The sequence below is a fragment of the Branchiostoma belcheri genome, unplaced genomic scaffold (genome assembly GCF_001625305.1).
Source record: "Branchiostoma belcheri isolate BF01 breed outbred unplaced genomic scaffold, Haploidv18h27 scaffold112, whole genome shotgun sequence".
NCBI classification, from domain to species: domain Eukaryota; kingdom Metazoa; phylum Chordata; class Leptocardii; order Amphioxiformes; family Branchiostomatidae; genus Branchiostoma; species Branchiostoma belcheri.
Window position 1 is genome coordinate 278,545 of NW_017802514.1, and position 26,560 is coordinate 305,104.

The 26,560-nt window shown below is 43.1% G+C and overlaps 4 protein-coding genes across 4 annotated transcripts in view; 1 reads left to right on the plus strand and 3 right to left on the minus strand.

The window, feature by feature from the left end:
• Window positions 1–54: 54 nt before the first annotated feature.
• LOC109462034 lies at window positions 55–4,035 on the minus strand. The gene is made up of 6 exons (XM_019758528.1): window positions 3,839–4,035; window positions 3,088–3,316; window positions 2,490–2,611; window positions 1,901–2,084; window positions 1,339–1,479; window positions 55–1,127 (listed from the first exon to the last, which is right to left on the minus strand). The coding sequence occupies exons 1-6, from the start codon at window positions 3,901–3,903 to the stop codon at window positions 909–911; spliced, it is 960 nt and encodes a 319-aa protein (XP_019614087.1). The 5' UTR covers window positions 3,904–4,035; the 3' UTR covers window positions 55–908.
• Window positions 4,036–4,724: 689 nt separating this feature from the next.
• LOC109488244 lies at window positions 4,725–15,230 on the minus strand. Its single transcript, XM_019792457.1, has 13 exons — window positions 15,132–15,230; window positions 13,615–13,791; window positions 13,386–13,460; window positions 12,949–13,103; window positions 12,305–12,431; window positions 11,830–11,893; window positions 11,378–11,499; window positions 7,632–7,832; window positions 7,034–7,105; window positions 6,673–6,887; window positions 6,214–6,337; window positions 5,966–6,041; window positions 4,725–5,662 (listed from the first exon to the last, which is right to left on the minus strand). Exons 2-13 carry the CDS (start codon window positions 13,765–13,767, stop codon window positions 5,499–5,501), a joined length of 1,548 nt encoding a protein of 515 aa, XP_019648016.1. The 5' UTR covers window positions 13,768–13,791; window positions 15,132–15,230; the 3' UTR covers window positions 4,725–5,498.
• A 2,830-nt stretch (window positions 15,231–18,060) lies between these two features.
• Window positions 18,061–26,560, plus strand: part of LOC109461804 (cytoplasmic phosphatidylinositol transfer protein 1-like) — a 34,598-nt gene continuing 26,098 nt past the window's right edge. The window contains exon 1 of the mRNA XM_019758233.1: window positions 18,061–18,120. Coding sequence (XP_019613792.1) covers window positions 18,076–18,120 — 45 coding nt within the window. The 5' untranslated portion in view covers window positions 18,061–18,075. The remainder of the gene's footprint in view (window positions 18,121–26,560) is intronic.
• On the minus strand, window positions 18,370–25,541 carry LOC109461802 (26S proteasome non-ATPase regulatory subunit 12-like). Its single transcript, XM_019758216.1, has 12 exons — window positions 24,937–25,541; window positions 23,420–23,557; window positions 22,948–23,007; window positions 22,325–22,453; window positions 21,940–22,047; window positions 21,608–21,712; window positions 21,049–21,198; window positions 20,592–20,726; window positions 19,976–20,088; window positions 19,675–19,849; window positions 19,354–19,431; window positions 18,370–18,907 (listed from the first exon to the last, which is right to left on the minus strand). Exons 1-12 carry the CDS (start codon window positions 25,099–25,101, stop codon window positions 18,695–18,697), a joined length of 1,569 nt encoding a protein of 522 aa, XP_019613775.1. The 5' UTR covers window positions 25,102–25,541; the 3' UTR covers window positions 18,370–18,694.

A 26,560-nucleotide genomic window follows, 5' to 3' on the forward strand; every position in this document is an offset into this window, starting at 1 on the left:
ATGCAATGTTCTGATCAACCACATTTGTCATACAATGAACTTTGAAGGACAATAGTAAATATTTTTTCAGCTTATATTGGCATGGAGCCAGTAGTATCCAGACAAAAAGCTGCTCCTTCTCAAGGTAAATGTATCGAACATCAACAGTCCATGCCGTATATGCAATCAGCATCTATCATGCTTATTCATTTATGTTTGTTTGTTTGTTTGTTTGTTCTTGTTGTTAACACGTCTGTGTAACGATCTCAGATTAGAGTAAGAACCCGTTAACTGTCAGTTTTGTCTTTATAATGTATTTTACTACTTTGAAGTGACCATGTTTGAGAATTTCTCAACTAGAGATGAAGATTCGTTTATTTATATTTGCATCCAGTTTAACAGGTGTTGGGCATGTGGGAAGGAGATTTTTAACTTGTTTGACAACACTTCACATCTGAGGAGAGAAAAAATGGTGAATTCGGATGGGTGGGTGGGTGATGAAAAAATAAAAAAATGAACTTTACAGACATTTAGTTTTTGATTGTCTCATTGTCATTGAACTTTTTGTATTATATTTCTTTGGTCGGCAATATGTCACACAATAATCCACAAATCCATAATTGTTACAACAGCGATTTGTTATAACAATATGTATTCAAAATCGCTCTACAAGCAATTCAAAGTCCCTTGCTTTTGATAAGGCTGATATCTATGGTAAATACAAGTTGCTTCGTAAGTAAATCCAAAAGGTCCTCTAAAGCTATATATACGGAGTTCTTCACTGCACAAACAAACGAATTTTATCTTTCAACTTTTCGGTAAACTTTCTGCTACCTTTCTCGAGGCTAATGAACTCTATCTACTACTACCCAGTGTCACCTTTTTCGTTACGTAGCTGTAGAACTGTTTCCAGTAATTTGCCCAGGTTCTCAAAGGTCCATACGACGCCTTTTCCTCATCTCCTGCTTCTGCTTGTACTTCGGTACCCTGGGACTGAGATCCAGCTCGTACCCAATCTCTCCCCTCTCCTGGACGGCCTGCAGGAACTTGCTAGTCTTCCGCTTGTGCCACACGGGGTGACCCGCCGCCTTCATCGACTCGTGCACCTGCTGGTCCATCTCCCGGGCTTTCTGCACTTTGGACTCCACCTGAGGAAGGTATAGACAATACGCTAGCACAAGGTACAGGGCAGCATTTCGAAAACTGCAACACTCACAAGACAAGCGAGTTGCGAGGTTCAAACACCCCACCGTTGCCAGTACCTTTTGACTTAGTCCGAGCGATGGCCATGAAAACATAGCTACAATTGCTCTATCAGCTGAGATAGAATCCTGTACATATACAGCATTGCACGTTTACCTCATTGGTGCCCTTCTCTGCCCTGTTGTATGTCCTGTCCAGGTTCCGCTGTTTCTGGTCCAGCACGTCCACCCTGTGGTTGATGAACTTCAGCATGTCCTTCTCAGTCATGGCGTCCGGCTGCCGCCGCATGTACCTGTTCTGGTCCGCACAGATCACGTAACGTTATACGCACGTCAGGCAACATGATAAAACTTTCAGACGTTCTCCTAAACACTATTCTAAACATGCAGCAATTCTAATTTCCAAACATAGAGGCTTTGCGGAATATTGGACAGAAATTCGTCCCTCAAAAGCTCCAATACATGATTCCCGAAGAAGGTCGTAGGATTAAAAAAATTGGTGTGTGTAACTCCATCACATTGTGTTGTTTTTTGTTCCGCTATGTACAGTATGTCAAATAAACATTAACACGTGCACAGTGCTTTTGTTGACAGATATATTTTTCTCACAACAGTAAAAATCATCAGGGTATGCTGGAGTTTTTTTTCTATTCCTGTCACAACACAGCATCCCGTCTAGTTCTGTCGCCAGATTAGCAGAAATGAAACGTCGAGCTTACTCCGTCCTCGGCCACAGCACTGCGCACGAACTGCGACTCCCTGGCCAGGTCGTCCATGCCCTTCTCCGCCTCCTTGATGTTTTTGTTCAGGCTTTGGATCCTCAGCTCCATCATGGACTTGGCCATGTAGCCGTTGTCGTCTCCGTTCAAGCGGGGATCCTCGTACACAACAATTGCCATCGAGCTATACAAACAAAGCAAAGGTTTATGCTGTGAAAAAGTGATCGATTTTACTGAAGTAACTTTGGTAGGGAAGAACGGTTATGCCTCCATACTTTCCGTCCCCGCTGAGGATAGCCAATCGTCCTCATAGCTAGTCATACATATTAAACAACCCAGTTACTCGGAAGGCACAAAAGTCCACACAATAGGCGACGATCTAACTTCTGAGATGCTAGGGTCACATTTCCAAGCCGGGGCCCGGCCGGACAATTTGCGAGAACGAAAAAATATGATATAAAAGACAACGGAACACACAAAACGCTTAAAAGATATCCATAAGCATGATTTTTCAGATTCTTAATATGCATTTTTTTATGTTTCACCGCGGCTTAGAATTGTGATTCCAGCATATATAAGAAACATTTACCGAGGCTTGGGTTTGTTGGCTCTCATCCTGATGTCCTTCCTGTTGCAGTTGTACTCATCCACCAGGTCATCGAACTTGCCCTCAGTCGTCTTGACATTGTTCTGGAGTTTCCGCACTTTCAGCTGAACATTGCGGGAGAACGACAAAGAACATTACTACATCAGACAGTGGATTGTCTATGGCTTTTTACACCATGCTGTACACAGACGTTACTTTCTTCTTTCATATAGGTATGACGTTACTAGTATGAGCTGTAAGCGTGGAGCTTGTGGCTGTATGCGTGTTTAAAACACAGACGTTACATAATACTTTTGGATACAGCACTGTAATAACTTTCGTGCTCTGTTTTTTTTTTTTCAAGTGGAATGCAACTCAGGTTCGCATTTGTCCACAGCTTTATCATGACATGAATATCAGTGGTTGGTGGGGAAGATTGTAACCTTCAAATATGCCCCGTCTTTTTCTGTCGCTACTGGTGGGGGTAGCTCCTCTGCTTGGGGAGTAGGGATATTAGAGAATCTAAGAAGTTAATTGGCAATTCAACGGTTCCAAATGACTACTCTGCATGGTGTAATATCAAAATCAAAGGTTCATTCACCTGTAAAATCGTTTCCGACTTGTCCTCTTCTTGGATCGGCCCGTCCAGGATGGACACCCGTTTCTTCCCCGGCACGCCCACCTTGCCGCGGAGGGGTTTGTGGTCGTCAGGCACCCTGCTCATGGGCAGCCGGTACTCCTCGTTCATGTGGTCCAGGTCATTCTTCAGGCTCCGGTACTTGTCCGCGAAGGCCTGCTTACGTCTGTTGACGCTGTGGAGGGGGTGGTCCCTGGCGAGTTGGAAAGAACAAATACAAATAATGTTTCATGTTTTATAACAAGCAAAATGCTGCTAATGATATTACAACAGCATACATCATTAACTTTAAAGGCTTTGTATTTACGTACACTTTACGGTTATGGCAAGCGAAATGTTGCTAATGATATCATTACAGCAAATAGATCCTTAACCCTAAAGGCTTTGTATGTACGTACACATATTATATTTAAGTAATTTGATGATCTAATATTTACAATGACGTGCTAGAAACTATGGCAAGATGGGGAGGGAGAAAATGGCGGCCGGATTCGATAATTTGTTAAGTGTAATATCTTGAAATTTAGATTGTATAACGTCACAATTTTCTCTAAGAATGTATATATCGATACAATATTGTTGCATATTATAGCATTTCATCGCTGCTACAATATCAGCACTATGCATGTAGCTAACTTGCGACGACAGTTATTATTAGATCGCCATACGGTATAGCACGGCCATCACAAAAGCATGTATATAACTCCAGACTTGCCTGCCTTCCAGTAACTTAGCGGTGGGATCCGCCTCCCCGGTACCGGTGTCCCCGTACACGGACATTGTCTGCTCCGTCTGCGGCTGGCTCTGAGAATCAGTACGGCCAACGATGGAGGTTGAAAGTCGGCGATGTTGGACCGACCGTCCGTCCCGTCTATTTTAGGAAATTATTTTCGAAATGCTCGCGGACGTGGACTGTGATAGCCCAGCCCGACCGGGGATGTGTTTTTATTGTCACTCAATCCCGTTGATGACGTCATGTTGACCATGCGTACACGCGCGCCATACAGTAGTTTAGTTCGTTTGACTGGGGCGATTGATTCCAGTGTGCCAATTTCGCGACATTAGGTCACGTCTTTGAAGCAATGACGCATGGGACGTGTTGCAAAACAGATATGTTTACATCCTCTGTTTGGTAAGTTTAAGAGAGTAGGGCTGTTGTAGAAACGTTGGCCCCAATAACACGCACAGTGAAACATTAAACGGTACAATTTGCTGGCTTTGCGGCAACGCGAGGCCAGATAGCACTGCTGGTTTCAAAGGACAAGCATGGTGTACCTAATCCCGGTCGCTAGATGTCGCAAGAGATTGGAGTCAGATGAACCCACCTCTCGGGTGCAAGAGAACTCAAAACTATAGTACAATTTATTCCAACACAAAGAGATCAAATTTTCAACGACCACTGGATATTCATCAAGATAATTTGATCCATGTGTTTTCTTTGTGTTAAAGTTTAACATTGACCTATGATCAGTGCCAACACAGATGAACTTCCATGAGAACTCAAACTATATATAGCTAATTGTAAAGAAAACGTACACTTTCAATGATAAAGGCATGTTTATTTTAACACCCTCCTAAATGTCATAAAACAGCACGACAAATGCAAGCAACCCTTTGTCTTTATTCTGGTTGGTTCTTCAGTACCAGTGAGTCATTACAGATGTCCGGCACGTTTGACTTTCTAACGACTCAGGTTTGTGAGAAGATTTATGCATCTGGGAAATCCCCTGTGCATGTCCAAGCGCAGTGCAACCCAAGACGTCAACAAACACTTCAGGTCTATAGTCAAGTAAGGCAGATACCCAGGTTAAATGTAATCATACTAGTACATTGAATCAGGTGCAGTTAGGCTCGTTTTTTGACTGTGACTGATGGATTTATGATTAAGGCACATTAGAATCTCAGTGAAGCAACTTTAAATTTCTCAGTGGTGCACATGGTGCACAAACTAGTCTCAGCTCCGAGCATTAAGTGGTGGTACACAAATCTTGTAGTTAGTTACTAGTAGTTAGATACTTGACTTTGTTCATGATACATGTACTAGAATGGTGAATCTGGGTTAACACATGTTTATATTCCTTTTCTTCTCTTTAGCTCATGATTCTGTGACACATTGTTGTCATTATAGTTGAAACGGATCCTGTTTAGATATATTGAAAAGTATACAACATTTACGAAGGCAAGAAATATCGCTAGCCGATGTCAACTTACAAACCACTCAGTTTTGAAACAAAGCTAGAAAAACTGCAAGTCGAGGTCTATATTTTTTCCGAATACATACATCAAGAAAAGGTTCTGAGCTTTTCTACATATAAATCCTGGCGCCTGTGGTTTTCGCGGCACGATTGCCGACATTACATGGTGTTTCACAGGTCTTAGACAGGCTGAGCCTTCACAGCCACAGCCGGGTCGGCGGGAGCTGGGGCCTGTTCACCGGCAGGATAGGGCGGGCTCTGCTGGCCAGGCGGCGGCAGGTAGGCAGGGGGAGGCCCGCTCAGCTGCTGGATGTAGGCGGCCTGGGGATAGGCACCCGGCATCGCTGTAAGAAAAAATGTAGTCCTGTGAGATTTGCTATATGGAGTGTGAATCGTACACGGTCGCAGAGACCAAAATCTGAGTTGTTGTGATGAACGCAATCTCAGTGAAAAAAAAAAAAATGTTAAACCAAGGACAGGCCCAATATTACTGTAATAAAACGCAGTGCTGGAGGATTTGCTGTCTCGTCATGTCATGGTAGTCTCCGTGGAGAAAATCACTGACAGTGGAGAAGAGCTGAACTAAAGATAAAGATATGGTGTAGATGCGGTAGATATATACAGTACTAGATATGCATTTATGTTACCTGGGTTGTTGACGGTGCTTGGCATCTGGGCGTAAGGCAGGTTGGATGGCTGCATGATCACCACACTCGGGCCCGGCTACAACATTACAATAAAATTAAATTATAAATTCATGAATATACCATTAAAAGTTTAGATGCACACACGTATATTGGTTTTAACCAATATAAGTATGATCATAGGAGAAAACATCTTCTTAAAAGTTTGTAACTATCCAGTCAAAAACCTCATTCATCAGGGATCAGCCCACCTGCTGATCGCAGCAGGCACAGCCGACCACACAGCCGACGATGGAGGAGGCAAAACACAGAACCATCTCCAGCAGCCCTAGCGCCAGGCAGGTGTAGTGCAGGGCGACCATGGCCGAGCAGTACCTGTAGATGATGTAAACAGAGTTACTATGTATACCCCTGCTGCCTAACATAACCAAAGTCAGTGGTACCAGGGAGGTTTACACCTACTTACAAACTACTATCTTAGCAGACTACCAGCTCCTCCAATGTTAATCGTTAAGAGAAAGAAATGAAAAAAATACACTATATCTTTGCATTATCGTTATTGCTGCAAGTTAGGAAAAACTCCTACCTTTGATTATAACACGCGAAATGTAATTACAGACGTACATACTTAGAGATTACTGATTTTAAAGTACATCGGATATATTTTGTAAGCATAGCTATAGGGAGCAGAGAATATAGGAGATGCTTACGAATATCCAATGTAGTCACCATCGCTAGCGCTCTTGACGTAAGAGTCGTCCCAGCTGTTGTAGCTCTTGGTGACGAAGATGTTGTCGAGGGCGTTCGAAATTTCCTGCTCCAAACCCACCACCACGCACGACCACGCCGCCGCGGCGCCGCACACGCTAACCTGGGCCAGCGCCACGAAAATGCCGATGATGCTCAAAGTCAGGAAGGCCGGGGTCTGTGAAACAGGGACATCGTATTATCAGAACTCATGATATGTATTTTGCTCATAATTTATATTTTAAAACGCCGCAAAAATTATCTTCCCCCCTTCTACCGTGAAATTAAATCTCGCGAAAAAACGATGGGGCTACAGTAACTTACAAATCCGACAGGCGCGCCTTCCCGTTTGAAGTTCCTCCCGGCCATGATGCCCATGGCTCCAGTGATGACCACCTGTAAGAGGAGGAACACACCGATTCAAATTCTGCACATCCAGTCAACGTACAGTATTTAACACACATAGAAAGCTTCAGAGGACTTTGAAATATAAACACTCAAAGGTTATGATATTTGTCTCTGCTTTACACAGCAGCTAGCTGGCTTTTACAAGATGTTTGTCTGAGAAACAAGTAATCTCGTTTGACTGGTCCGCTGGAAGATTTGCAAGAGAAGCTTTTTACATATCTTGAAACGGCTGAAATTATATTAAGAATTCATAAATGCGAAATCTAATCCAGATCCCATAATTCAATCACTTCTTTCATCGACCAAAACAAAGCTGGCAACAAAAACATTCAAACTTCCTTTAACGTAATACCATGCAATAAGCACAATATCACGAACCAACTGTTCGTTAAAAAAATGACCTCACATATTTTCAAGTTGGTATTTGCAATTCGACATTGTCGAGCGTGACTTTACCATGTTACTGGTTGCAGAGTGGGCGGGTGGAAGTATGTGTGGATTGTTACGGACTTACGAACACGCCAGCCCAGATGGGCCCGCTGATGCGGCTGTAGTAGTCCCGCTGGAAGGCCGCAGCGGCGGCGATGCCGAGGACTGTACTGAGGGAGCCCAGGATGACCAGGGTCACTCCCAGCCCGAACATCACATGTCCGTTGTTCTTGCACATGGTGGCGAGCTTCGGGTTTTTACCCAACCCTAGCACTGTCGGGGGTTTCTTGATGTCAATTACATACAAATCACAAGAAAACAATTGCTAGCACAGGTCATTAATAGGTAAACATACAGGTATGATACATGCATTTCTGTTTTCGTTCCTCCCCATAACGGTTAATGATAATTTGCCATACGCAGAGAAATCCACCATTTGTAGTGAGGACAAAAGATACCCAGTAGCTACAAGGCTACATAACTCCTACCTTAAGAACACCGCTCTATTTTCGCCTGACTCAGGAGTCAAAACACGTCGCCAGTAAAATGCAATTATAGCCTCAGGTGGAAGAATGCAGACTAATCATACTGCATACACAGCTTTCTTACAGAGAGTTCTAGGCGTGTTTAAAAGGCACATACACAGGTTTATATATATATATGTTTGGATGTAATAGTTGAGGGAATGAAAAATATTCTGTTTGTTTGTTTGTTTGTTTATTTGTACGCTGGACCCTACTATGCAGCATACAGGATCCGTGCCCATACGATTGTTTACCGTGTCTTCTTTATTCCCGATATCCATCTTTGTACTTCGACCACAAGCATGTAGTCTTTAGGGTCTGTTGGTAATAAATTTGGTGTTGTATGTACCAGTACTCTTCAACAACTTAAAAATAATCCAAAACTTGGACGGTTGTTGTCGTGCGTTGCTGGCTCAGAGGAGGCCAGGTTCATTTGTTTAGTGGATTTGTTGTTCTGTTCTGACCGGTCTCAGACTCTCTGTCTTGTCCAGCGACAGCGCCGGACGCCCAAGTACCTTGCAATTTCTACGTGCATTATGTGCAGGGTGTAACAATGTGTACCAGGTACATGTAAGGCGCGCCAGCCATGTTGGTTGCCCTCAACCGGATCAAAACCTTGGCTCTACAAACAACAATCTGTTTTGTAATTACCAGCGTTCGCGGTCTGTGAAGATTACGCTGTGAATGTTTCTGTTGTATTGGAACTGTTCACAAGTGAAATATCACAAATATAGCCATTTAAAAGCTTCTCACAAGCACAGCTTCACATGGTATGACCATAGCGAGATCAATGTCGCAGGTATCAGAACAAACAACAGGTTTAGTCGGCGCTTCATTGTTTTTTTTTTACCGGGTGTAATGTCGCAGCGCTAGCGTTAGACCAGCTCACGTTAAACGTAAGTCAGAAAAAAACAACCTATAAGCCCTGATCTTTGAGCTGTGAATTCATTGTGTACGCCAATGTCGTGGAAACACCATAATGATTACACGCTACAGCATACATGTAATGTATATTTGGAAACCAGACCAACATTTTTTTTCACAATGATATGGTGTCGCGCGCACGTCTGATAGGCAACAAAACGTATGGCAGAGAATCAAGAAGCGAGGAGATATCACAAGATGTTTACCTCAGATCGGCAACAAGTCGCTGTGGACAAAATGTCGGCCACCAGTCTGGTAGACCTCCCCGTCTGGTTCGCTATCAATCCAGGGACCGGAGACGTCGCCTCCAGCAATGGGTGAAAAATGTCAACATGCACGCAATAGCACCTGTCGACCAATGGCGGTACGGTACGGGTAACTCAATTCGCGCAGGTGAATATCCATATGCAAAACAAGGTATGTATTGTCTGGTCTGAGATCATTGAAGGTCACTGACAAGGGGGCGGGGCGGACAGGTTGTACCGTCCCCTTTTTAGAAGGGCTCTTTCTTTCTGTCTTTTTGCCGATTTCATTGTGATCGTGAAAAGGTGATTTGCAACAGTGCATTCATGGGGCCTTTTGGAGATGAAAGAGTGCGGCAGAATATATCATTCTGGTTGACTAGATTTGATCTTATCTTTAGTTATTTTGCAAATAATATAACAAGGGCCTCCTATGTTAGACATAGTAATATCAATTAACTAAATTATGAATAACTAATCAAACGAAGAAAAACAACTTTCACCCTCCCTAAAATGTCACAGAACAACACGACAAATGCAGGCAACCCTTTGTCTTTGTTCTGGTTGGTTCTTCAGTACCAGTCATTACAGATGTTAGGCACGTTTGACTTTCTAACGACTCAGGTTTGTGATAAGATTTGTGCATCTAGAAAATCCCCTGTGCATGTCTGCTAGCGCAGTGCAACCCAATTAAGACTAGACAACAAACACCTTTATAGATAGCTTAAGCCAAGTCTTAACAAAGGTGTATATAGGGCTTGTTCTTCTTCTCTTTAGCCAATGATATATCACTACCCCATGAAATGTCGCTAGTTGATATCATATTACAATACACTCGGTTTTGAAACACAGCTAGAATAAGAATTCTGAGACTTCATACCTTATGTAATAACTGAATTTCCTCCTAAATGTTTATTGAAGTTAAATATTCTTTTGCATAATTTACATTTCATTATATACATCTCTCTATAAGATACATACAGAGCAAAAATGATAAAAACGAATGTCCTCTGCAACAAGAAAAATTCTAATGCAAAGTTGACCAAACACCCAAGGAAAAGAGCGAAAAATTAGGGTTTTAATTGCGCTGGCGCAGTACGTTCTGCCGACGTGCTATTCGCGCAAGTGAATATCCATATGCAAAACAAGGTATGTATTACATGTACCTGGTCTGGGATCACGAAAGGTCACTGACAAGTGGGCGGGGCGGTCGAGACTACTTCTGTTTTTCTTGCTGCTGTCCTTGCCATAAAAAGGTGTATTCATAGGGTATATTGTACGTGAAGCAAACCGGCCAAATTCAAAACGCCGTGAGGCAGAATATATTTTTAAGTTACATCAAAACTGAAACAACAAAGCACGTAAAATTTTCTTACTATACAAGACTTCAGATGACATTGCTTGTCATGCATAGGAAAACATTGCAAGAAACGTACTTAAGACGATCGGCAATGAATATTTAATGCCAATATTCAAAGGATAAAATGTTCTGTGTACACGAAGATACATTATGAATCAAAGTTAAACGTAACACAAAAACGATACAATACAGACAGTCTCAGCATCAGCAATTCGAAGAAAGCATTTCTATTTTAACCACTACAAGACTGTGGAACTTTTTCAGTGGGAATTTATCGTGTACGATTAATATAAAATGTGCAATAATGTGAAAGTTAAGCTAGAGTAGGTAAAATCTTTCCCACACTTTCCGATTTATAGAGTGTTGCCCATCTCCATTTCTATAGCCGTTAGACTATACAACTGTTCAATAACATTAACATCCAGAAAGACCTTTGCCTGGTTCGTGTAAATCCTTAATGCCTAATTGTGGAGGAAATCCGAGAATTATCGTTCTAAAAGATCGATGTTATCCAACTAGGTTAAAAAAAAAACTTAAATGTGTTACAGACTTCGCGAAAGCTATGCCAGTTTGCATGTAGGTTGCGGCGCTCTATTTAAACTTCATAGCAAAATCCTATCCTTTTAATTGGCTTGGTTTCAAAGCCTATATCCGGATAAAGTTAAAAATATGTTCAAGTTCACGGTCGAAACAGACGACGGTAGTGGTTGGCTGGCAAAACAAGTGAACGACATACAGCCAGCGCCACTGCTCTACTTGTTGTTGTGTGGCCCTAGACAACCTGGGTCTTCTGTTCGTTCGGGTAGGGCGGGCTCTGCTGGGCAGGCGCCGGCACGTAGGCCGGGGGTGCCCCGCCTGGCTGCTGCACGTAGCCGGCTTGTGGGTAGGCGTAGGCATTCGGCACTAATGGCGGTAACAAAATTGTGACTCATTAGAGCTCTTATGTGCACTTAGCAAGATAGCTTGTATTAAGGTATCCATACACATAGTCCGTTATCCTTCTACTTAGAAAATACTAGTAGCACAGTTTAGAGTTTAGCCAACGATATCCGCACTTTTTCAGAATTCGTCAAGCTTTGAGTGTACAACCCTATTTAGTGCAATGCCATATCCTATTTTACAACGGTTGCTGGAAGATTGGCATTTACGCCTGCAAGCTTTTAAAACACACTTCCCAAAGCAGCTTCTGCAAACATCGTGGGCACATGTGCCACATCGTGAAGAGAATGTTACCTGCGGTGGCGGCCATGTTGGGGTTGGGGGGAGCCTGCATGACGATGACGCCTTGGGGCGGAGGCTGGGGGATAAAACACCGTGACTTGTAGTTGTATAGTTCTCAGTGTCCTTTTACTTTTGGCTTAAAAAAAGACAGGCATCACATCGATTGTCGTTTAAACGTTGTTTCTGACTATCTATCAAAGTCATCTTTATGCTAAACTCAGAAGCCTAATTTGCCTTGCACTAGTAAACGACTGATGGCATGTATCACGTCCGCTACAACAGGCAAGATCGAGCAATACAAAAGTACTTTGAGCTCCAAGAAGCTGCTGCAAGTACTAGACTGACTAAATCAAGGTTCTAGTAGCAGCTCTTCCACTGGTCAGGACCCTAGAAACTTCGTGGTCAACTCCTCTATGTCAGGAAAACTGGGAACATCTTAACGATCAATCTGAGGATGACAACAGGCCCAACTATGACCTGGCCTCACCTGCGGGGCGCAGCAGTTACACCCGCCGACCACACAGCCGACGATGGAGGAGGCGAAGCACAGAACCATCTCTATGAAGCCGAACGCGATGCAGGCCCAGTGCATGGAGGCGGCAGCCTGGCACCAGCTATTGTGTGACATACATAGAAAACATGTTTGACGCATAGACTAAGGATATGGTCGGTGTAACAGTATAAACTTTAGTTTTAGACATCTTTCACACCACAGCCGTCTATCAGTAAGACATCATTGGCTGGAGCCGCAAAGTACCCGTTTGGAATTTTTATTCAGTATGTCAGGACCTGTTTTGGGCTTCAAGTGTAATATGGTCTGTTAAACTTAATTAAAAAATTCAAACGCTGTGGAGTTCTGATATGTTCTCGATAACGTCGATGAACGAAAAATTCACACTAGATATATTTGCTGTTGCGTTGATACCAGGCTTTTTTTAGTTTAACAGGGTAGCCTCAATGACTTTAGCAGTTACATACATGTCCATCTCACGACCCTTCCCGATCACCATGTGTCGTGTGTCCTAAACATGTCAACATTTTACCGTGACGTCAACAACTTAGTGTGCAACAACAGACACGGAACAGATCTCGCGACTATCGCGAGAAATGGGGAGAGTTAGACCTCAGTACCTGGCGGCAGACTGGTCACCATGATGTTTGTTCACGGCATCTCGCACGGAGTCGACGAAGCACCACCCCAGGTAGGAGCCCCCCGCGCCGTTGACGCTTTGTTGGGCGATCGTCACGAAGATGCCGACGATGCTCAGCGCCATGAAGGCCGGGATCTGGGGAAAGGGACGTGTCAGGCGTTGGGTCAGCAGCAGGAATGAAACGAGAATTGTGTAAAGTTTGAAACAATGGTTGTTCAACGATCATTTGGACGAAAAATTAGATTGATTTAATCATGAACAGAGGCAAAATTTACATGTGTGTATTTAGATGTCAGTTTCTGTCAGACGTGCACAAATGATAGCGTTCTTGGCAAAGCAATGTGAGGTTGGCAACAGATTTTATTGACTGGCAAAACGTACCACCATGTGATGAACCATGAATCCAGTGGTACTTACGTATCCGTTAGCTCTGCCGTCCTGCCGCCCAAAGTTCCTTCCGGCCATGATACCCATGGCTCCAGTCAGGATGACCTGGACGGGAAAAGTGTGTTTTACTCCCGCAATTTATCCATCCATCCATCCGTCCGTCCGTCCGTCCGTCCGCCCACACATATACACACCCACCCATCCCAGACCATTTTCTCTGCACTAGTGGTAGTCTAGAACTATGAACGTGTGAACTCACGAATCCTCCGGCCCAGAGGGGCGCGCAGATGCGGCTGATGCCGTCCCAGCTGAAGGCTGCCGCCGCCGCGACCCCGAGGATGACGCTGATGGAGCCCAGCACCGCCAGCGTGATGCCCAGACCCGTCAGGGCCTGCCCGTTATTCTTACACATCGTAGGAAAAGGTCAGATACAATCCTAGAAATGTGGAATGTACCAAAGATCATTTTTAGTGAACACAGGTTCCCAGCACAGGTTGCCAATGGGATATGGTGCCACTTAGCATACCAGCAAAATAAAAGTCAAACTATACACAGGGGCACATTTCTGACAACCCAAACTACATTGTAACGTTACATGTAATGCACAACGAAGGGAAGGTACATGTATGTGGTAATCGAGCTCTTGTTATAACATACGGTAAGGTTTCGAAATTTTCCAAATGTTTCAAGACGTCAAGTTCACAAGCATGAACAAAGAGACCGGATGTACCAGTTGCGCTTCTGTGGAAAAACAACAATGACACAGCAGAGACGAAGTCAGTTCGGCGAAAATGTTATGGTGCTGTCCAAGTTATTTGAAACGTCATTGTGTGAAAGGAAATACGGCATAACAACTGCTCGATACGGCCCATATCCCTCTAGATAATTTGAGGGGCTTGTCGTTCGTTCGTTCGTTCGTGAGTACTAGTACCAATTAGCCTCTATCAGGCTTCGGGAAACGACTGGAAGCCTAAAGCCAAATAGAGAGATAACATGCCGAGGGAGTTGGTCCGGGTGCGGCAAATGTACTCTCAAGCGGATCAACTCCTTCGGCATGTTATCTCTCTATCTGGCCAATTTCTAGGCTTTCCAGCCGTCTGCTGAAGCCTGGTAGAGGCTAAGTACCAAAATGTTTACTTTGCCTCAAGTTAGTCGGACTGATCAAGGCAGACAACGTTACCTACGAATCGTTACGGGCTATTTGCACTTGAGCTGTCATGAGGTATTTAGATCCAAAATGGCGTGAGAAGTATATATTACGCAGGTACAAACATGGTCTTTGGATAATCATGTAAAAAAGCTGTAATGTGGGGAGATAGAGTTAGGTTTAGATTACTGGTTCTTGCTTCTCTGCTTTAATACTGAGGCGATCTGCTAGCCCCATGCTACTCTGTAGATTACTTAAATACCTGCTAGATATAATCTAGTGGCGAGCGGAAGGCATTCATGAATAGGCAAGTATTAAACTCCGGACAGAATTTCACCTGCTGTTTCTGGCACGAGAAATACACCAAACTGTCATTTCCTGAGGTGTGAACATGCACCACAAATGTTGGCAATAGAAGTAACGAGCGGTACACCCCAGGTTATGTTGTTCAACAGTGTGCGTGCCTTTTCAAAATGGGCGTCGGTGTAACAAGATATTCATAGACACGACAAGTCTTTCGTTTACACTGCACACCTTTCCAGCGACAAAAAATAACCAGATCCTACGCAAAAGACACCTTAGACCCAAGTCTAGGCTACCAGTAACCGATAAAGACGGTACCTACCTACCTGGACCTGGTAAGTTCGTCAGCACGACTGTTTGTTAGAGAGACAAACACACTTGACTTGCCTGCGGCTTGTGTCAGGTCACTGTAAACCCTGTCACAGCCTGGTACGGTAATAGCCTCACGCAACCTGTAGGCCGTTCCACGCATAGCGCGGATCGGGTTACCTTTAGTAGAGTAGAGTAGATCTTCGGTCATGTAGGATTTTCTTCTCCAGTTTAGACCGCTCCTCATACGGTTGTCATTGTTGGCTTGTGTGGATGGTCCAGTGCCTTGTAGCTGTACTTCACTGGGTGATGTTCCATGTACTTGTCAAACCTTATCTTGAAGGCTGTAACTGTTGGCGCACTGACAACTTCTTCAGGTAACTCGTTCCACCATGGGACTATCCTATTACTAAAGAATAGTAGTCTTTTGTTTGTCTTCGTTGCAATCCTTTTAAGCCGTAAGTTGTGGCCTCTAGTTCTTGTCTCTCTCTGTCTATCAGGTATGCACGGTGTTGTGTCGTATAAACCATGTACAAACTTAAAGGTGTTGATGAGGTCTCCCCGTAACCTCCTGTACAGCAGGGTTGGTAACTTCAGGACTCTCAGCCTCTCTTCATATGATAGATGTTGTATACCCGGGACTCTTTTTGTTGCTCGTCTTTGTACCTGTTCGACGAGTTCTGCTAGTTTCCAGGTACCCGGTGACCATGTAGACACCCCGTACTCAAGATGAGGTCTGATCAGCGCCTTATATAACATGGTAAATACATCTTTGTCCACATGTTCGAAGGTACGCCAGAGTAGACCTGTCATTCTGGTTGCCTTAGAAACAGAAGATGTGACATGTTTGTCGAATAACAACTCATGGTCCACAATTATTCCCAGATCTTTCTCCTGTTTTGTGAATTGTAGGTCCACTGTGTCTGAGTGATGGTTGTCTCTCATGGTGTACTTGTAGTTGGGATGATTTTTTCCAATCCTCATTGCAGTACATTTCTGGGGATGGAACTTAAGTTGCCAGGTGCTGGCCCAGTCCTGTAGCTTGTCCAGATCGTTTTGAAGTTCCTGACAGTCCTGACTTTTACCCACACTACGATACAGTTTGGTGTCGTCTGCGAAGAGTTTCAGCGTGCTGTCGACTACCTCCGGCATGTCGTTTACATATAATGTAAACAAAACTGGTCCCAGTACACTGCCCTGGGGCACTCCACTGCTGACGGGAGCCCAGCTTGATCTGATTCCATGTCCTTTGTCGTGTCTCACCTCGGTTCTCAAGGTTATGCCAGGTAAATGCGAAATTAGGCTTAGTGAAGTTGTTTTGCGCCAAATGAAGAGTTTTGCTCTGCTTGACGTCCCTGCATATCTTGACAGAATCATCAGGTTTCCATGAAACCGATTAAAAATTTTAAGTACTAGTACCCTACACAGTAGATATGGACCCTCCGGTGCTAGTGAGGTGGAATCACATGTGATTTGGTAATACATATTTATAGGTCCGGCTCAGTGTTTTTGTGATGTTTTATATGTCTTTCTAATGGAGCGCGTTTGCAAAGAGGCACAACAAACACTACAAAACGCGTTAACACTGAGCTGAACTCTTGCTAAACGCAAAGACGTTATGTCGCTCGACGTCGGTCGACAAAGAGAACGAAACTCAGGGGGTAGGGAGACCTAACCGTGCTTTTCCTGGCTAACCAAGCCATTGTGCCGGTACAGAAGACATTTTCCTCTCAGCAAATATTTCTTTCCGCACCTTTTAATATACATGTAATAAAATAATGCAGTACCACTACTTCGTTAATGATATCAGCCCGTTTTCATGTAAAAAAAAACAAACCTTAAGTCTATATACATGTAACGTTTTAGTATTAGTAATTTTGTTATGTCGGAGAAAAAAAATGTTGTTCCTAGAAATTATTTGAAAACTGTCGGCCACCAGGTAACGCCTGATATCATTTGCCATTCGTCGGGAATGGCATTATCTACCTCACTACAACTAGCGCGCGTCACCCGAAACCCTTTACGGGGTCGGAAAACACCGAAAATTGACCAAATTAACAGCGTTTAAACGGCTATATATCTATACATAAACACAAACGTAATTAAAATTTGGTATCAGTAGGTGCAGCAAGTCTTCAGCTTATTACCTGTGCTAATAAACCTGAAACTTGTGCAAGTTTTATTCAAATATCTTAAACTGTAAGCGAGAACTAACACAACGGGCGACGCGAGTTTGCCCGCGGAGGCCCGGTACAGCGGATCTCGCGACTGCGGCGATTCGACTGGCGCACGTGCGCATGTTCTGGAACGCCTCTCATTGTTCCTCGTCTTGGGCGGGGACTATGACGGAACAAAGGGGTGTACGAGCATACGTGTGTGGATAACGTCCAAGTGTACACGTACACGTTGAAGCTGAGCTTGTAAGTTCGCTTTTCGACTAATTTTTCGAAACTTTCGCCAAAATGGAAAGTTCTAATAGTACATGTATGTCTTGCTCGCAAGTCAATGCTGTGAAGCTGCTCAAAACACCTTCTTCGGAGGTAATGGCCTTTAGCCCAACTCAGGGCATTAGTGAAACAAAGTTGGTTAAGTTTAAGACGGGAGATCACCAAATGTCGGTGCTGAACGACGTCATGGATGAGCGTACTGGACCCCTCTCTCAGGCCGAAAGCCTACCCAACTTCGTTATCGGAGAGGAGGGAAGCCAACATGCGGTTGTAGCCATAAGAATCAGCACAACCATCATCGACGACGACGTGCCTGTCAAGAAAGTTGGCGTATGGCGTAGGATGTGGAAGACCATGAAGAAGAGCCTGGTGGTGCCTGCCTGCTTCAGGCTGTGCAGACCACGCCGAGACTAGTGTTACTGAAAAAAAAAGTAAAAAAAGAAAAAAAAAAGGAGCAGGCTGTCCAGAAGCAGCCTGGCTGGGTAACGATCTTGGGGAGTCCAGGATAGAAAAGATGCTGGGAGATATAGACCCCACAACTGTTCCTGCCATGCTGAAGGTAAGGCTCAGACTTTCTCCTGGTCGGGAAGCAAATCAGAATTGTTTCTCCTTTGTTTCAGCCCCTTTCTCAGATAGTATTATAGTATTGTATCTGTTTAGATTTCCTTAAAAGCATATTGATTGCAGCCTTTTTGGTGGGATAATGTTGGTCGGCTTGATATGTTGAAACAATGTAACTGTGTACAATATAGCTGAAAAGTCTTAACAGTAAAGCACAATAGTCAATAATGGCAGCGTATGTTTCCCCTCTAGCTATCAAGTAATCAATTTATTTCCTCACTAATTCTCTAAAGTTATATGAGTTTTATAGCTTGGTATCCTGTTGTTGGTACAAAACCATGTGATAGCGGGACGAAGTACTTAGTATCATTCAACAGTGGATCAATGATACAGATTATATTTGGAATATACACAAAAAACTCACATCATAAGCTTGAAAGACGAAGCCATCCCAGTACTATAAGTAAGTTGCTCTTGACTAGACTAAGTCATCCAACATGGTGACATTGGCTTACGATTTTTTTACAATTCCTTGTTTACGGCTTTGTCTAAGTCTAAGGACAGTGGAAGTGTCAATGCTGGAGCTTGTGAACCATCTCCTCCTTAGTGATGAGGTGCGTGGTTTTGTTGACCAGCTGCATGAGCTGGTTCAGGTTGTGGGACCACTCGTTCAGGATGTCGTTGGGGTCCTTGGGTCGAGCAAACGTCACCACGCCGTCCAGTCGGTCAGCCTTGGCGTACACCGTCTTGTCCACCACAAGTTTGGACAAGAACTCTTCTGTCTCCTGTTGGGGAAGAAAAGAAAAACAGTGAGGGGAATGGTAAATTTCACAATACATTTTTGTAATTGCAAGCTATCAGAAATCTTGAGAAGACACTACACTGAGAAGACTTCTTTCTAAGACTTCAAACTGCTGGTATTATATGACATCAAACATTGGGAGTATCTTCATAAGACTACATGCAAAACGTATGCATATGTTATCTAAAATCTGATATATCCCAAAATAATTTACAGAATTCTTTCTAAGACTTCAAACTATTGGTATCATATGACTTCAAACATTAGGAGTATCATTATACGACTACATGCAAAAAGCATGCATGTTATCTAAAATATAATATATATCAAAATAATTTAACTCACAAAACTTTCTAGTTTGCGTGAGAGAAGTTAAGAGAAGTCATCATAAATACATCATTGGTGGTTATAAACATCAAGTAAACTTACGTCCTCAGATAGGTCCAACAGCTGGGCCATTCTCTTCATGGTGATACGGGTGTAGTACTTGGCCATGATGCGGATGTTCTGTAGAATGACAACAGAGGATTGTCATGTAAGACAGCATTGTTACATTTCCTGGTTGAACTTGCAATTTTTGTTATTGCAAAAGTACCCAGGTGCAACCTGTACCTTAATGCCTGGGTCAATAATCTAAGGGACAATCGAAAAGTACTGTCATGACCAGGTGATTTGTATACAGAGACAATTACTAGTACAGGTTTGACTGTTTTCCACCAAAAGACAGTCTATTGGTGTCCTGACACTCACATGTTCCACTACTCTGTTGCGGAGTTCGGCCCAGCGCTTGTCCCCTGTCTCAGTGTGTGGGAAGATGTCGGTAGCGGGGCTGTCTGCCGACCCCTTTCTCAGCTCCTGCTCGTAGATCTCACACACAAAACCCCAACGCATCAACTCAGCCGTCATGAAGTTCTTCAGTAACTCCCTGAACACAGTCCAAGTGAAAAAATGGTCATGTTCGATTGGTAAGCTTTATACTGAGAGGGTAGTCAATATAAATGATGCATCTCAAGGAAAAAATCTTGGATTGAAAATCATTCCTTAGACCTACTTGTATTTTGGAATCTCCTCCAAGTTCTTGTCTTCATAGACGCGATGAAGCAGGTCTGACTGTTCATTATCGTACGGTGACAGCACCAGGTTCAGCACAACACACTTCAAAGCCTGAACATTAGAATAAAAGACACAAAGTTCAAGTGCTCATTACAGGTGTGGCTTTTTAAGTGAAACAAAAAAATTCACAATTCTAATTACAGATGCAGAAATCATGTACACCTTCCAGGGCTCGAAATAATTTTTCGGATACATGCAAAATTGCACGTTGGCTGAAGTTTTAGGTGCAATTTGAAAAATTCACGTGCAAAATGATATTTAGTCAGTTTGCAACTGTTTTACTGTGTGTTAACTATCTTAGCCTGCCACAGCATAAAGAAGTTTATATTTGTAAAAAAAAATAAAAATGAAAAGCCTTATTTATTTGAAACAAGAAAGAACCTTCAGAGATACACAGTGCAAACATGATGTATCAGTACTTTCTAGGTGCAAAATTGCCATATTCAAAATACTTTTATGTGCAAATCTTGAAAATCATGTTCATTTTGCACATTGCACATGGGATCCCTGCCTTTACACCAAACATGTGAAGATGGGTTCATATGGTGTTCTACCTGTTGCCACTGCTCCTTGTTCTCCTTCACTGTGTCTGTTTCGTAGATGGCCCTGTAGTGTTTACAGATCTGCAGGTACGAGCCCTCGTGTAGGTCCAGTTCAACCATCAGCTGGTAGTACTTCAGCTTCAGCTCCTGCAATCCAAATGTCAAAATGTCACTTACACTCACTATCCAGTTTAGCATCTGGCAAAATCAGCAAAAAGATAGCATGTGCCTGCATCTGCTGTGCCGCGTGCAGTTATAACATCTATACAGATACAGATGTAGGGTAGTTTCTTTTGTTTTTCTTTTCAGATATTCAATACAGATTCTAAAAGATTCATTGTTCTTTCATATCCAGAGACCTGACTCTCTGACCCTTAGTTGTTTCCATATCCCTTCTCCACCCTATGGAAATTGCCATCAGCTACAGCATTAAGCTCTGACACTTTTTTGTTGTGTAGAGAAGGCTCACCTCTGTATCCTTCTCTGAGAAGACCTTGGTGTTGATTTTCTTGCTGATGATTTGTGTGCGGATGTAGTCTTTCTTGGCCAGGCACAGCCGCATCTGTTCAAGGATGAATTCCACCTTCTCCTTCTTCTCCATGGAACCAAACGTCTCCACCTATAAACATAGTGACAATAACGTGACGTAGTTGACAGAGAAACAGTCACACACTGTGATAGATGAACCATTGGGACTACAAAAAAGACTATGTATTTCATCCGTGAATAGTTTCATCTGGTTGGTAAGTCACTGAATAAAGAGATTCTTATTACAGACTCTTATTACACAACCAAGAGGTTTATTCAGATTTGTCCTGAGGAAGGTGACAGACGGTCACTGAAACATCAGCTAAATAAACCTCATGGTTCTGTAAAATGAGTCTCTTTATTCAGTGCTATGTACTTCAGTAGCATAGATAATCAACATGCAAGTTACAAGTAGATTTTTCAATTGGAACATAGTGGAAAGAAATCTGTAGTATCTGTCTCAAAAGAGTGCACATTCAGAATTTCCGACTTTTACTCACCTGTAGATCTTGCAGTACGTTTGCAGCCTCAGTAATGTTTCCCTCGTCCTCCTTGATCTTAGCTAGAATACGTGTCAGTCGGGCCCTCTCAATCTCTACATAGATCTGGTGAGTAGACAAATTAAAATTGATACACCAACTGACTTGAAAAAAAACAACACTGTATTAGAACATATCACACCTATAACCTTCAATTCTATATACAGTACTTAGTGTAAATTCTTTGACATTTGTATACCCTATTTAACAGCCTACATGGCAGACATATCTTGCAAATTCAGCTAATTAGAATACTAGTAACTGGTGAAGTTGAGATATGCTTGGCTGCTCACCTTCCCTTCGGTGACTGTCCTGAGGGTGTCGATCAGTTTGAGTTTGGTCTCCATATTTGGTGTCTTGTCTACATATGTCACTGCCTCCTGCACCATCTTGGTAATCGCCTAGACAACAGTGTGTTAGAAGAATACAGTCTTCAATGTCAGCACAGAAGGAACTAAAAACTATCTTTGAACTATATTGGACTTTACCTTAAGTTATCTCTGGTTATCATCGTCACATGAATGTGACAACTGCTGGTTTCTTTATCGTTGATGGTCCAAAAAGTTTCCTATCAGAAAATAGCAACAAAGCGACTGTCTCAAAGTAAAGTTGGAGACTACGTCTGGTGAAAAAATAGATGTAAAACAAGGACAACAACGACAACAAAGTTTATCCCACCTGCTTGAGCTGACTTCTCCTCTTGGACAGAAGGATGATGTTCTCGTTCAGAGCCTCCCAGTTGTTGCGTTCAAAACACAGCTGGACCACCTTAACCAGGATCCGAGCTGTGGAGTGCATGTCGGCTGCCTGGGGTGGAAACATGGGTTCAGTTAATCCAGTTATATGGCCAATTGCCATGAAGTCATGGACAGTGTCTGGCGGGCAAATAGTGGGTAATGGCTGGCTGATTTGCCAAGGAATAATTTGCATATGTCTTCAAATAATTTGCATATATAAACAAAAACAGTGATAGCTCGTATTGGTCATGGATAGGACAGGACTCCCAGGAGGGAAGGGCAAGGCAGTAGCCTGTCATGTCCCCAAAAAATTTGTCCAAGCACACCAGGACACTTTTACTTTTCACATCTGTTGACTGTTGAGATTGGGTTTGGTGTGTTTAGCATACAGGGGTTTGAAGCCAGAGTCTTCTCCATACATGGTACTGAGGCTCAATTAAAAGATGAACAAGCATAGCAAGTTCTAAAATAAAATATGATGCAGGTGTATGAGCACACTAAAGAAGACTTGGCTATTGATACATGCACTGAGGTACAGGGAGGAAATTGATTATTGAACCTTACCGTTCGTGTCTGCTTCTCCAAAGACAGTAGAATGTCCAGGGCTTCTTGCAGCTTGCCCTCCTGTTGGAGAAAAAAAAATGATCAGTTGACAGATACTCACATCAGAATATAAGTGTTTGATTAAAATTGAACGATTGTCACAACAAGGAAACAGGGTTAGGTTAGGTTCCATCCGTTTCACCCTTTGTTACATCGAAGCTGGCAACAATACATGACGTCCCTACGAGTCTATACTTACAAGAAATATGTTACACATAGAAGTGCACTTTTTTGTAGTCCGTTACGACTACTGTAGCTGTGATTATAATTTTTCTCTAACTTAGTCTAAGTCATAATCGTTCCACGTGGGGGAGGGGGGCAGACTGACTTGCACATTTTCGTCTGACACTAGGCGTCGTTTTCAGCTAAGTACTAGGGACCAATACACAAAGGAAACGTTCACACAATTCAGTGGCAGCTTAAGCGAGTTTACCTTGGCAAGGTTTTCACATATAGGTAGTTTTTCGTCCACGGTGGCGCTATAATCCACCTCCATCTTCGTCGGTAATCTGCCTTCGTCCGCCATGTTGCTGCTGTTGCGGGTTTCAAACGTATCCCAGAATGCTCTGTTCTTCAGCAAGGGACAAACCGCTCATCAGGGGACAAACCGTTTAATATATTGGAGGGGGATTTTCCAACGAAAGCTTCGAAGGAAAACTCTCGAAGTTCCCTACAGTACAAAAAGTACCTGATTTTGTAACGTTACACATAAAATATTCACACAACAGTAGTTTGACCAACCAGGATTTATTATAACCACTCAGCACCCCGAATGTACAAATAATGAAATCTTTTCTTTTCGCAAAGGGACTTTGTAAAATGTAATGGACTTGCTAGTGGTCCTCAAGTTCATGTATGTCTTCTTACTGTGTAATGCTACACAAATAATCATAAAATCCATTTTAAAACCTCTCATTTCAATGATAAAGAAATTAACAAACAAAAAAAGAACGAGCGAATGCCAATCGTAAATTGTAAACTTCGTAGAGATATTGTTACTTGATCATGACAATAGCCTGACTAAATTTAATCTGCGCTCCTAGCGGCCGGCCCGGTATTACACCAGGGGCGGCTGGTGAAATACCGGGCCGGCCGCTAGGAGCGCAGATTTAGTCAGGCTAATCATGACAACAGGTGGAAACAAAGATCTAGTGTGCCAAGGAAGTCGCGGTGGGAACTTGAAATTTCAGTGTCATTATAGTCACTATTCCTACGTGCTGACATCCCCAGACAGCGATAAAAGCTTACGAAAGTTTTTTTTTTTTTTCGATGATCCTTTCATAGCAACGGTGGTATCAAAATCTGCAGTTCGCCACGAGCGCCTCTATGGTTACTTTCCGATGATTCAACTCTCCAGCCGAATGTATTTCCAAATGTTTTCCAAGTCTTTACGTCGCATCGTTCACCGCCAGTCACGTAAAAATGTATGTCAGGATGTAGACGACAACGCACACCAGTCCTAAACACATGAACCGCACCACGACAGAATCCTCACTCCCTATAAGAAAGGGAACTCCATGGCCTGACTTCCATTGGTCTTCTCTCTGTCGCTTTAGCTGGACAAGAAAAACAAACAAACAATGAACTTGGGTATGGGATCACATCAAAAGTCCAAAGTACAATGTCGTTCTTTTAATGTACTACTGTAACAGTAGTAAGTTGAATCAACCATATCTCGTAGCATACTAATGATCACTATATCTGTGAGGCAAAAACACGATGTCACTGAAAATGGTTGCTTGTATTATATCTCTATAAATAGGCTGGTTCTAGTTATTTATGTCTGCCGCTTCCCAAAAGCTAAAAAAGAGATGCGTAACGTAGCTTGTTTCTGTGTTATTTCAAATGATTCAAGTATGAAATGATGACGAAAATGTGCTAATATTTCCTCATCCAAATTTTTTTTCTGTTTGGTCGCCCTGAAAATGCATTGGATGAAACTCTTTTTACCTGCTGAAGCACACGTCGGTTGATCCGGATCTGTTGTCGCAGCCTGGTCCGAACCTGCTTCACGGTGTCCCGCATGTCTGGGTCCCGGGGCGCCGTCCTGGGCAGGGCCGTCTCTCTCATCTCGTTCACGGTGTTGTCTTGGAAGCCAACGTCACTCTCCGTCATCTCAGCTCGGACTCGAATAACGTTCTACTAGTGACTGAGTTTGCACAAGCCGGACACCAAAACCTCGACAGCTTTCCGCCCACTCGATCGGCAGTGAATGTTACTACTAGTAGTAGTACAGCAATCCACTAGTGTCGTGCAGCTAGATATAGCGTCCTAACGCCAGTAACGCAGCCAGGTAAAATTGCGCCAAACTATGAATTACAAAAACTTCAATGCTCCAAAGCACCTTACTAAGCTGACAGCTAGACTCAGGCTACAGCTCTGGTGCACGGTGTTAGTCCGGGCCCGGCGACAGTACAATCTTACAAACGCAGCAAAGCAACTTCGAATTGTCAAGTGTGTTCCAATCCACACTGGCAGAAGATTTGTACCCACGCTCGTAGGGTTCTCAGACAGCTACTTCAGCTCGAACTTGTCCTGACATGAACCCAAGAAACAATGGGTGTTGTTGATTGCTCTATTGTTTTTGGTGTTAATCTTGTATCACCTTGGCTCACCTTGGCGCGGATGTAGACAATACAAGGTCCTCGGTCAGTAATTAACAACTGTTATTTGGACTTGCTACTCGCGAGAGGACTTCGTTGTAACGTTATTTGGTTCTTCCAGGCTCCGTGTGAGGTTTTTGTGCGTTTCTCGGTTTAATTGAAATAACAACGTTATGTTCAGAAGAGGACCGTTCCAAATGTTTGACATATTATCTCATACTCAGTCAGAATATATGCTGAGTGACTTTCGGACTAACCGAGTCAGGTGCTTGTGTGTGTATAACATGACTGCAGTACGAAATAATTCCGATGGAAGGCGCTTCTGAGTGCACGTCCAGAAAAACACACGCCGTAAAATGGACATGCGTCACACTCACAGGATGCCTGCTTCCTCACGGGATTTTGGTTAGATTACGTCATATGAACTTTGACGGGAGGTGAAAGTTAACGCGTTCAGGAAATGTGGAAAACAATTTGATCTGTATGAGACTACAAGCCCACACACCAAAGACCACCAAAGGCAAAGCCACTTGTAGTGCAACTTATGCCGAGCTCAGGAGGCGTCGCTTTCTGTTTTTGCTGCCGATGCTTGGCCGATTTTTACAACAATCTCCTTGTACCACGGAGGCCGGCTATAATATATAAACTCCTTGTACAAAATAAATATGTCAAGGAGGTTACCATAAGGCATAACCTCCTTGCTTATGTGTTGTTATATCTAACGCGTTATAACTATAACGTTATAAGCTAAGTTGAAACGTTACACTATTTCAAATGATTAATATATTTCTATTCGCGTGACCACATTTGACAGTACCACTAGGTTCTTCGTGTCTAATTATGACCCTGGTATAATCGAATAACGTTGTAAATGCTTCAAGTGTTTCAGTCTCATTTGGTGAACCACTGCGTCTGTCATATTTATGACCTTGTTATACAGCTTGCTAGGGTAATGAATTACATGACCTTGA

Coding starts and splice junctions, on each gene's coding strand:
- LOC109462034 (XM_019758528.1), bottom strand. CDS start 3,903: ATGTCCGTGTACGGGGACACCGGTACCGGGGAGGCGGATCCCACCGCT. Junction 1,480..1,900: donor GTGCTGTGGCCGAGGACGGA/GTAAGCTCGACG, acceptor TGTGCGGACCAG/AACAGGTACATGCGGCGGCA. Junction 1,128..1,338: donor CAGAGAAGGGCACCAATGAG/GTAAACGTGCAA, acceptor TACCTTCCTCAG/GTGGAGTCCAAAGTGCAGAA.
- LOC109488244 (XM_019792457.1), bottom strand. CDS start 13,767: ATGTGTAAGAATAACGGGCAGGCCCTGACGGGTCTGGGCATCACGCTG. Junction 11,894..12,304: donor GTAACTGCTGCGCCCCGCAG/GTGAGGCCAGGT, acceptor TTTATCCCCCAG/CCTCCGCCCCAAGGCGTCAT. Junction 6,338..6,672: donor GGTGACTACATTGGATATTC/GTAAGCATCTCC, acceptor CATCATCTACAG/GTACTGCTCGGCCATGGTCG.
- LOC109461802 (XM_019758216.1), bottom strand. CDS start 25,101: ATGACGGAGAGTGACGTTGGCTTCCAAGACAACACCGTGAACGAGATG. Junction 19,850..19,975: donor GAGGAGATTCCAAAATACAA/GTAGGTCTAAGG, acceptor GACTGTGTTCAG/GGAGTTACTGAAGAACTTCA. Junction 18,908..19,353: donor TGTTGGACCTATCTGAGGAC/GTAAGTTTACTT, acceptor CTTCCCCAACAG/GAGACAGAAGAGTTCTTGTC.